The sequence below is a fragment of the Esox lucius genome, chromosome 17 (assembly GCF_011004845.1).
Source record: "Esox lucius isolate fEsoLuc1 chromosome 17, fEsoLuc1.pri, whole genome shotgun sequence".
Taxonomy (NCBI): domain Eukaryota; kingdom Metazoa; phylum Chordata; class Actinopteri; order Esociformes; family Esocidae; genus Esox; species Esox lucius.
In genome coordinates, this window is record NC_047585.1 from 40,663,228 (window position 1) to 40,674,691 (window position 11,464).

At 39.4% G+C, this 11,464-nt stretch overlaps 1 protein-coding gene across 2 annotated transcripts; it reads left to right on the plus strand.

The window, feature by feature from the left end:
• The first annotated feature begins 6,015 nt into the window (after window positions 1-6,015).
• Window positions 6,016-8,044, plus strand: LOC109616792. Of its 2 annotated transcripts, none has more exons than XM_034287572.1 (5): window positions 6,016-6,292; window positions 6,692-7,060; window positions 7,160-7,318; window positions 7,576-7,631; window positions 7,840-8,044. In XM_034287572.1, exons 1-5 carry the CDS (start codon window positions 6,280-6,282, stop codon window positions 7,921-7,923), a joined length of 681 nt encoding a protein of 226 aa, XP_034143463.1. In that variant the 5' UTR covers window positions 6,016-6,279; the 3' UTR covers window positions 7,924-8,044. The 2 variants fall into 2 exon arrangements, with proteins under 2 accessions (XP_034143463.1, XP_019910959.2); XM_020055400.3 differs by having other exon boundaries at window positions 6,016-6,202.
• The last annotated feature ends 3,420 nt before the right edge of the window (window positions 8,045-11,464 follow it).

Consider the following 11,464-nt stretch of genomic DNA (forward strand, 5'->3'; position numbering starts at 1 on the left):
AGACGGATCGGTGCAGCTTCTGCAGTAATGCGGTCGATGTATCGGTCTGTCGTGGTGAAGAAAGAGCTGAGCCGCAAGGCGAAGCTCTCGATTTACCGGTCAATCTACGTTCCTACTCTCACCTATGGTCATGAGCTTTGGGTCATGACCGAAAGGACAAGATCCCGGATACAGGCGGCCGAAATGAGCTTTCTCCGCAGGGTGGCTGGGCGATCCCTTAGAGATAGGGTGAGAAGCTCGGTCACCCGGGAGGAGCTCAGAGTAGAGCCGCTGCTCCTCCACATTGAGAGGGGTCAGCTGAGGTGGCTTGGGCATCTGTTTCGGATGCCTCCGGAACGCCTTCCTGGGAAGGTGTTCCGGTCCCGTCCCACCGGGAAGAGACCCCGGGGAAGACCTAGGACACGCTGGAGGGACTATGTCTCCCGGCTGGCCTGGGAACGCCTCGGTGTCCCCCCGGAAGAGCTGGAGGAAGTGTCTGGGGAGAGGGAAGTCTGGGCATCCCTGCTTAGACTGCTGCCCCCGCGACCCGGCCCCGGATAAGCGGAAGATGATGCAATGCAATGCAAAGGGAGGGGAAGAGGGAGTTCTTTACAGCTCCTTGCGTTTCTCAAAGGAAGATCATCGTGGCAAAAGAACAATCACACATCATTAATGTGATCCTGTGTATCTTTATCAGCTAATGTTACATTTAGAACATGCTGAAATTATGTTTTAATGTGAGTACAGAATCTAGTACATACATTATCTACCTTGTGGACTGTATTTGTACAATGTTGTCCTTTAAAACATACATGTCTTTTTATTGTTATAAAGTCCTTCGGCATGTTTTGTGCTGCATTTCAATAGCCTACCAGTCAGAATTTACGTACCGATTGGCGGTTCATACCTTATTTCAATATCAACTTTCTATTGGCTATTCAATAAGTCCCTTGTTGTGCTTGGCCTATCCGGACCGTGGATTTAACTGAATATAGATATTAATATATAGTGAAAAAAAGGCTTGAAACAAAACAGCAACCTTTATGGCGTCATAGAATTACGGAACGTCCGCAGTCAAAGTTCTCTATTCCAGAATTTAAGAGTTTCTTTTAGTCTCTGTTCACTGTAGATTGTCTTGAAATATTCAGGGGACTTTCAGAGTGGAAGGGAGATGGGAAAAGTGAGTGGAAAAAAATCGTGTTTTAGAGGAGTTGCTTTTAGCGAATGTAGAGAACAGTCCATGTGGATGGTTAGAATATCAGTATGAATGTAGAGAACAGTCCATGTGGATGGTTAGACTATCAGTATGAATGTAGAGAACAGTCCATGTGGATGGTTAGACTATCAGTATGAATATAGAGAACAGTCCATGTGGATGGTTAGAATATCAGTATGAATGTAGAGAACAGTCCATGTGGATGGTTAGACTATCAGTATGAATGTAGAGAACAGTCCATGTGGATGGTTAGACCATCAGTATTAATGTAGAGAACAGTCCATGTGGATGGTTAGACTATCAGTATGAATGTAGAGAACAGTCCATGTGGATGGTTAGAATATCAGTATGAATGTAGAGAACAGTCCATGTGGATGGTTAGACTATCAGTATGAATGTAGAGAACAGTCCATGTGGATGGTTAGACTATCAGTATGAATGTAGAGAACAGTCCATGTGGATGGTTAGACTATCAGTATGAATGTAGAGAACAGTCCATGTGGATGGTTAGACTATCAGTATGAATGTAGAGAACAGTCCATGTGGATGGTTAGACTATCAGTATGAATGTAGAGAACAGTCCATGTGGATGGTTAGACCATCAGTATGAATGTAGAGAACAGTCCATGTGGATGGTTAGACTATCAGTATGAATGTAGAGAACAGTCCATGTGGATGGTTAGACTATCAGTATGAATGTAGAGAACAGTCCATGTGGATGGTTAGACTATCAGTATGAATGTAGAGAACAGTCCATGTGGATGGTTAGACTATCAGTATGAATGTAGAGAACAGTCCATGTGGATGGTTAGACTATCAGTATGAATGTAGAGAACAGTCCATGTGGATGGTTAGACTATCAGTATGAATGTAGAGAACAGTCCATGTGGATGGTTAGACTATCAGTATGAATGTAGAGAACAGTCCATGTGGATGGTTAGACTATCAGTATGAATGTAGAGAACAGTCCATGTGGATGGTTAGACTATCAGTATGAATGTAGAGAACAGTCCATGTGGATGGTTAGACTATCAGTATGAATGTAGAGAACAGTCCATGTGGATGGTTAGACTATCAGTATGAATGTAGAGAACAGTCCATGTGGATGGTTAGACTATCAGTATGAATGTAGAGAACAGTCCATGTGGATGGTTAGACTATCAGTATGAATGTAGAGAACAGTCCATGTGGATGGTTAGACTATCAGTATGAATGTAGAGAACAGTCCATGTGGATGGTTAGACCATCAGTATTAATGTAGAGAACAGTCCATGTGGATGGTTAGACTAATATATAGACGATTATCAGGGACTCAATGAAAAACATATTGATTCGCATTGTGGAAATGGACGACGAAGAACAGGACAAGGGAATAGAAGTCACAACTCGGTGCAGGAATCTTTACATCTGTCACGAGTTGGGTAGTGGAAGGACACAGTCGCAGAGTCGATGTTTTTCCTATAGTCCATGTTTAATGAAAACAAACCAAACCGCAGTAACCAGTGATGGGGGTTCTCTCAAACAGGGACAAAACCAAAATGAACCACATCAGCATGGCCAACACAATGAACTTAAATAGGGTCCCCAATTGGAGGCAACGACCAACACCTGCCTCCAATTGGGGAGACCAAAAAGGATTAGAGGTGGCAAGATGCCACCTCCTGTCCTGTCCTGGCTATGCCCCGAGCCCAGCGCAGAGATGGCTAGGGGCACAGCCAGGACGTGACAACATCATGTCACTTCATTATAAATAAATGTTGTAGGAAAGTCGCCACAGCCTTGTTCTGCACAGACAAATCACACTCAGAACAGTTTCAGCTAGGCCTAAATCCCACTAAAAGGGGTTAAATGATCTGGAGGAAAGTCTATTTCCATGGAAGCCAGCAAAACTGCAGCTGAAGACTTTGTATGGAGTCTCCACATGTTATTAAACACACCCACCACCCCAGTCTCCACATGTTATTAAACCCACCCACCACCCCAGTCTCCACATGTTATTAAACACACCCAACACCCCAGTCTCCACATGTTACTAAACTCATTGTTTCTTTTATAAACTGGTAAACAAGATCTGGTGTTTCCTGGTTATGTTTTACAACTTACGATATATATGCATTGATCATTCTTTATTTAATATATTACTTAAGGCATTTCTATGTTTTAGTTGAATGTGAATTGTGGATCAGTACATTACAGGTTTTGTCTGAAGGAGCAGTGGATCAGATTCTAACCCACTTTGCAGCATAAACAATAATTGTGTTGGAGGCTGCTGGACAGACAGAGGCAACTTATTGATACTGATTTATTTGGAGACATTTTAATCATTTTGCAGATTTTCCTATCCAGAGCGATTCACAGTAAATATTTTAAAAGAGGTGAAACCACCACACAGTCTATTAGTGAGTGGATTCTGATCAGTGAATTAGATATTGGCAAAGTGCTGGAAAGAAGATCAAATACATAGTAAACATAACCAAAACTGCGACAATAGAACTGTATTAGGTCCTTCACGAAAAAGAAGGGTTTCAGATGTTTTCTGACCATGGACTAGGACTCTGCTATCCTAGCCTCCAGAGGAAGTTGGTTCCACTATTGGTGCATAATGTCATTTTGATAAATGTCTCTAGCTCGTTGCCAGCTAGTTAACTCCAATGTAGTTCAGCTGTTTTGAAACAGCACTGCGCTATTAGCTCATGTGTAGAAGTCTACAGATGTTTTGAGGTAGTGCATTGTTTACGAAAATAATTGTTTGATTTCACATGGAACATAACCATTGATACATTGCTTGTTTTGGCAAAATGTTTCCAGGAGAACATACGGAGGCCAATATCAATACGCCATGGTTCCCATTTTGGAAAACCAAATGTGTCATACAGTATTTTTGAACGCTACATTGATTACCCAATTCAGGTTTATTTTAGCCCAGAGAGAGACCGTAGGAAAAATTTGAATAATTCAAAACTTAAATAATCTATGAAAGAAAATGTCTCAATGACCTAGAATCATGCTAGATAATCTGTAAATAGGCCCATGGTTCAAAAATGGCAAACCTTTCTTTTAAGAACACGCTGTAAGAATTTGGGAACAGAGGAGACCAATTGCTGTAGTTTTGAAAATGAAATGTTTTTCCATTCTTGCTTGATATAGGATATCAGCTGCTCTACAGTTCGAGGTCTCCTTTGTTGTATTTTTCATTTCATAATGTACCAAATGTTTTCAATGGGTGACATGTCTGGAATGCAGGCAGGCCAGGTTAGCACCCAGACTTTTCTTTTACTACGGAGCCAATCTGTTGTAATATGTAAAGAATGCAGTTTGGCATTTTTATACCCAACCATGTTACTGACCTGTTGTCAATTGACCCAATTAGTTGTGTGGTTATCCAAAATGTTTAGTTTTTTAGCATTACACAACGTTTCCAGTCTTTTGTTGCCTCCATCCCAACATTTTGAAATGTGTTTCTGGCATCAAATTCAAAGGGGCCATATATTGTTCAAGAAACAATAAAATGCCTCGGTTTCAACATTTGATATGTTGTTTTTGTACGATTTTCTATAGAATTTATGACATCAATGGGTTTGCACATCACTATATTCTTCTTTTATTTACATTTTATACAGCTTCTCAGCGTTATTGGAAACAGAATTGTACTTTTCAGCATGAGACCAGTTTTCAGGACATAAAAAATATGCCAAATATAAGCTTTCATTTTCCAATAAATTTACAAGATAGGAAAAGTGACTATGAAATGAAATGTGTAAGGGAACTGATTCTTTCATGTTGTCTAGAAAGTAGATTTGAATGGGGCAGGCCATGTTAGACAGGTCATTTTGACCCCCTCCCCAACCCACCTCACCCCCCCGGCCCAGAATGAAAATCCTCTGTCCCATTGACCCTGACAAGCCTCACATGCAACACAAACCAATGCCCTTAAATTTAATTCTAGCAAGTTGCTAACTATAAATGCATTTCTGTGCTTGGGTGTCCTGTACATGTATAACACCACACACTAACAACCACTCACACACATGTAGGTCTTTCTCAGAGAGAGACTGTTTCCATCACCACGTCCGGTGTAATAAAGAGTATTGTTTCCAACCACAACGTCTATAGATAGATGATCTAAACCAAGGTTGGACTCAGGAAGTATTCAAACCCCTTTACTTTCTACACATTTTGTTGTTCAACAGTTAATTAACTATATTTTAATTAATTCAGTCTAAAACATTCCATTGCATGTTTCCTTATTGTGGAATTAAATAGGTGGACTAACTGATTACTGCTATTTAAAAGAAGTGTGGTGAATGGTCTTTAGCTGATTGCCTTTCAAAAGCTACAGAATTCTCAGAAGTGAAAAATACTATTTTTTCAGTATTTACCACTTTTACAATCTCTGCCCTACAGTATTATTGGCACTAAGGAAGGGGCAGGGTATTAAGGTCATGTGATGCTTCATTGAGTAGGAAAGAGTAGGCAGCTACCCAGACCCCTGGACCCCCAGGGGTAAAAACACTGTCTTAGTGGATGACAAGGCAGCAGGACAGATAACTGATACTGTTGACAAAGTTGATGCTTCAACAACATTGGTTCAACCACTATGTTGTTTATCATCTGACAGGGCATCATCTCACTGGATTAATACAGCAGGTGGTAGGAAGACAGATCAACAAGAGGGAAAACATAATTTAGAGAGGTTCTTGCAGAAAATTAAGTAACTTTTTATTTGAACTTATGTCCACAGTGATGTTATATTAGGATATTTCTCACTAACACATCATCTATGTCGGTATCAGTATCAATAATGATACATCCTGTGATCTTTGGGGGCAAACCAGTCTGGGAGGGGACATTACATTCAGTCAACCAATGACTTTGCCGCTCTTTGTATCTGTCCATGTATGGTAACGAAAAGAAAGACCCTCCAGTGGAATAGTCAAGTGTCTCAGTCACGCCAGTGAATGTGAGTTAATATGGAGATGCAGTTGATAGTCCTGATTGTCCTACACTGTAAGTAGCCTGCCTGTCTATTCACCTCTACATCCATCATACTGACTGAATTTCTATCCTCTCTTCATGAGTCTTTCATGACCATCCTAGGTAACAATAAGTGATGTTTTGGTAAAACTTTTCTTTAAACAGTTATTAACCTATTACGTTATTGCCTGACAATTAGGGCTAGGTATTTCGATTATTTTGAGGCAAAACAGTCAAAACACTTGGTCCTGCTAATGTCTTATGTTTTGCATTTCCAAATGATGTGTTTTTATGCTGCAAAAATTCAGCAGAGTGAATATAGCTGTTAGTCAGGATCGTTGAAATATAATATTACATTACAGGTACTTCTAACACATTACAATGTAGTTAGTTAGGCCTGAACTATATTAATTGTTTTCCAGAAGAGTAACAGTAGGTCAACCTAAACAAATAGTTACACAATTATTTTGGTCAGTCTTGTCCATCAGGTTTTTTTTTGTGTTTCTCCAATGGTCTCTTCAGTGTCCTCCACTATGACCAGAGTGGTCAAACCTGGGGAGACTGTCTGTATGTCCTGTAACGTACCTATGAAGACCTCGACAACGTGGTACGGACAAGAGTGCAACAAGACGCCCTTTGTCATCATATCGGCCAAATATGACGTTAACCAAAAGGAAGTTCTAAATAAATTCCTCCACGGCAACAACAATGCATTCAGCACAAAGTTAGAGGACAACGGCTCCATCAGTCTGACCATCAGCAACATTAATGAATATTTGCTGGGATTCTACTATTGTACTTCAGGAATCGACAAAGATCTTACAGTTGGATCCGGTTACATTCTTGAATATGAGAAGGGCAGTGTTTCACCTAAAAGTGATGATGATGATGGTAGTGTATCTTCTCTTCAGCATTCCAGTGTGGTTTCATGATTGATTCTCTCAGTGGATGACAAGCAAATGCATTAATTTGTATTTGGTGTTTACACAGAGAAACTGGATGGATGTTCAACAGGTCCTCCTGAGTCTTCAGACGGTCCTCCTGAGTGTTCGGGGCAGTGCTGGGTGCTGATGGCCATTTTCTGTCCTCTCAGTGCTGCTTTAGTGGGACTGTTGGCCTTTATTCTTACCTGGATCCTTCACAGAAAAGGCAAGAGTTTAAATTCAAAACCTCCAACAGTCATTACATATTATGTCTTTTAACCAACTATATTCATAGTTTTTTTATGTCAATATATAAAATACATTTTTCTCTATACCCAATATTTAATAATATTTTACACCAATTACAATTCTTCATATTTAACCTCTTTTATAAGAATGTAGCCTAGAAGTGTTTTCTGAAGAAATTAAAATGTATCAAACTTGTTATATCACATTTTGAAAATAGTTTACTTGAATCTACAGGAAACAATGAATCAGACAGAATAAAAACAGCCCAGGGACACAGCAACGATGTACAGGTATTTATGAGTACTTGATCTTTGATCCTAATGATTGTGCATAATGTTAAACAGAACTCTACCAAAACTAGACTCTTTCCTTTTTAATGTTTTATTCAAATCCAAGCTGTTGATTAGTTCTAAATGGTCAGATGCAAATTCGGTGAATTTTTGTCTGTTTAAACCTGTAATAATACTAGAAAAACAATATGCAATTTTTAATTTACAGGGTATGGAACAGGTAGTGCTTTACACCTCCTTCTGTTTGTCAAATGGAGATCATCGTGGCAAAAGAAAAAACACACATCATTAATGTGATCCTGTGTATCTTTATCAGCTAATGTTACATAATATGAACATGCTGAATATGTATGTTTTATGTGAGTACATTTTCTAGTACAGATATCTACCTTGTGTACTGCAGTTGTACTATGTTGTCCTATTAAATATACATTCATTTTCTGCTATGTCATCTTGTGTTGCAATCTGCTTCAGAAAAATACCTCAACCGTGGCCTATTAGCCACATACAGTCACCTAAAGATATGTTCAAGACTATTTTAGCTACAGAACATGAGTGGACATTGGCTTAACAATGCATCAGTTGACGTCGCACTGAAGGAGGTCTGCGGCCAAGATGTGGCTAAATAAATAGCTTCGGGTTGGGCTTGATCATTGCCTGAAGGTAGGGAGGAAAACCACCTGTTGCTGCCTTTAGACAACCAACTAGGCCTTGTAGTGGATCTGAGCTTCAACAGGAAGCCAGTGGAGTGTGGGGTGGAACCGAATTACATGGGAGGTCCTTGGAAAAGTTGATCACTACTGCATTCTGAATAGTGTATTTGATGGGACACGCTGGGAGCCCCAACCAAGACTGAGCTGCAGTAGATCAGACGTGAGATGACCGGGGTCTCGATAAGTACCCATGATGCTTCTTGTGTGAGGTAATGTCGTTCCCTACAAATGTTATAGAGTGTGAACCAATCTAGGAGAGAAGAGTGCACAGATACTGGTGAGTTTCAATATGAAATACTAATGTCACTTACTTTTAACTTTATCATACATTGATTGTTGAAAGACTGTGGCTAAAATAACAACTTTGCAGCATAAGACCCCTTTAAAGGACATAAAAAAGATGCCAAACTTGTTGTCACAAGTTGATTTGGATGGGGGCAGGCCATGTTACTGACCCACCCCCATCCCAGAGTGAAAATCCTCTGACCCATTGACCCTGACAAGCCTCACATGCAACACAAACCAATGCCCTTAAATTTAATTCTAGCAAGTTGCTAACAACCAAGGTTGGACTCAGAAAGAATTCAAACCCACTGGTGTAGTTATCGTTGGATTTACATTTTTATTTGTGGGACTGTTGGCCTGTATTCTTACCTGGATCCTTCACAGAAAAGGCAAGAGTTCAAATTCAAAACCTCCAACAACCCTTATATAGTGTCTTTTAACAAACTATGTTATATTTATATTTTTTTGTTAATATATTAAATACATTCTTCTGTATACCCGATATTAAATAATATTTGACGTAAATGCCAATTATTTATATTAACCTTATATTATTAGAACGTAGATGTTTTTTCAGAAGAAATTAATAAAACTTGTAATACCACATTTTGAAAATAGTTTACAATGAACAATGAATCAGAGAGAATGAAAACAGACGAGGCACACAACAATGATGTACAGGTATTTATGAGTAATATATATTTGATCATAATACTTTATTATAATGTTACACAGACTGTACCAAAACACAGCTAATTCCTTTTTAATGTTTTGTAGTGAATTCCTGGTTGTTGACTAGCCTCAAATGAACAGTTAAATGCAAATTCTGTGTATTTGTTTAAACGTGATAATGGATGACAAAAATAGAAGCTATTTTCATTTAACAGGGAGGGGAAGAGGGAGTTCTTTACAGCTCCTTGCGTTTCTCAAATGGAGATCCTCGTGGTAAAAGAAAAATCACACATCATTAATGTGATTCTATGTTTCTTTAGCAGCTAATGTTACATTTAGAACATGTTGAATTTATGTTTTAAAGTAAAGCTTAAGTAAAGCTTCTATTACAAACATTATCTACCCAGCTAGGGGTGGTGACGAGCTCTACAGCAGACTTGCGCAACTCAATCGCTGGCTGAAAAAGGAGTTCTGCCCGTCGCAGGAGGTAGAGTTTGTAGATAACTGGCCTTCTTTTTGGGACTCTCCCAGAAATAGGGCCAGGCCTGATCTGCTGAGGAGCGACGGACTCCATCCGAGCTGGAGTGGTGCTCTTCTTTTGTCTAGGAACATTGACAGGAGTCTCACTCCTATAGCTTTAACATGAGATAGGGTGCAGGTCAGGCTGCAGGCTGTTAGCCAGCCTGCTAGCATAGTGGAGTCTGTCAATTGCATAGCCAGAGTAGTTAGTACAGCTTTACCTATTGTCACTGTGACTTGTTCCAGGCTGAGAAAAGTTAAACAAGGTAGTGCTAACAAAAACAACCTTATTAAGATAAAGCCTTCCTCCACCTCGGTCAAAAATAAAAATAATTGTATCACTTCGCATCTCAAAATGGGACTCCTAAATATTAGATCTCTTGCTCCAAAGGCAGTTGCAGTAAATGAATTAATCTCTGATCATAAACTAGATGCTATTGGTTTATGTGAAACATGGCTAAAGCCTAATGAATTCACTGCCTTAAATGAGGCCTCTCCTCCTGGCTATACTAGTGATCATATCCCTCGTGCATCCCGAAAAGGAGGGGGTGTCGCTAATATTTATGACAGTAAATATAAACTTACTCTCAAACATATCACAGAGTTTCATTCTTTCGAAGTTTTACTCATGAAAGTTAACCAGGCCGATAAATCATTTTACATAGCTACTATTTATAGGCCCCCCGGGCCATACACATTGTTCCTCAATAAGTTTCCAGAATTCCTGTCTAACCTTGTAGTCATGGCAGATAGTATTCAAATTTTTGGCGATTTCAATATCCATATGGAAAACCCCAATGATCCTCTTCAAAAAGCCTTTCAAGCCATAATCGACTCAATGGGTTTCATCCAACATGTCTCGGGTCCAACACATTGCCACAATCATACCTTAGATTTAGTCCTGTCACGAGAAATAGATATTGTAGATCTAATAATTTACCCCCAAAATCCTGGATTATCGGATCACTGTCTTATTACATTTACCGTTAAAACAAGAAATCCACTTGCCCCCCAAACAATAAGTTTCAAAAGCCGTACTATAAATTCTCGGATTACAAATAAATTCCTTGATATTCTTACTAGTTCGCTCATAAATGACAGAGTAAATAAATCTGTAAACGATCAAATCGAGGATCTAAACTCAATACTGCGAAATACATTAGACATAGTTGCACCACTAAAAACTAAAGAAATACGCAACAAGAAACTTGCTCCTCCAACGACAATACTAGAGCACTTAAGCAAGCCTCCAGAAAATTGGAGCGAAAGTGGCGCTCCACCAAGTTGGAAGTATCCAGACTAGCCTGGATAGACAGTACAGTACAATACCGAAAATCACTCATGTCTGCTCGATCAGCTTATTTCTCCAACCTGATTGAGGCGAACAAAAACAATCCAAAATTTCTCTTTGATACAGTTGCAAAGTTAACAAAAAAGCAAAGCTTAGCAAGTGAAGTGGGTCTTCACTTTAGTTGTAATGAATACATGAACTACTTTGATGAAAAGATCGTCACCATTAGAAAACAAATAACTGAATCCTTAAATAGTTATGGTCCTAAAAATCTCAGTTGTCCAAAAAAATTCCGGAACCTCCCTGATCAGGTGTCAATGGGGACACTTGAGTTTTTTGATACCGTATCGCTC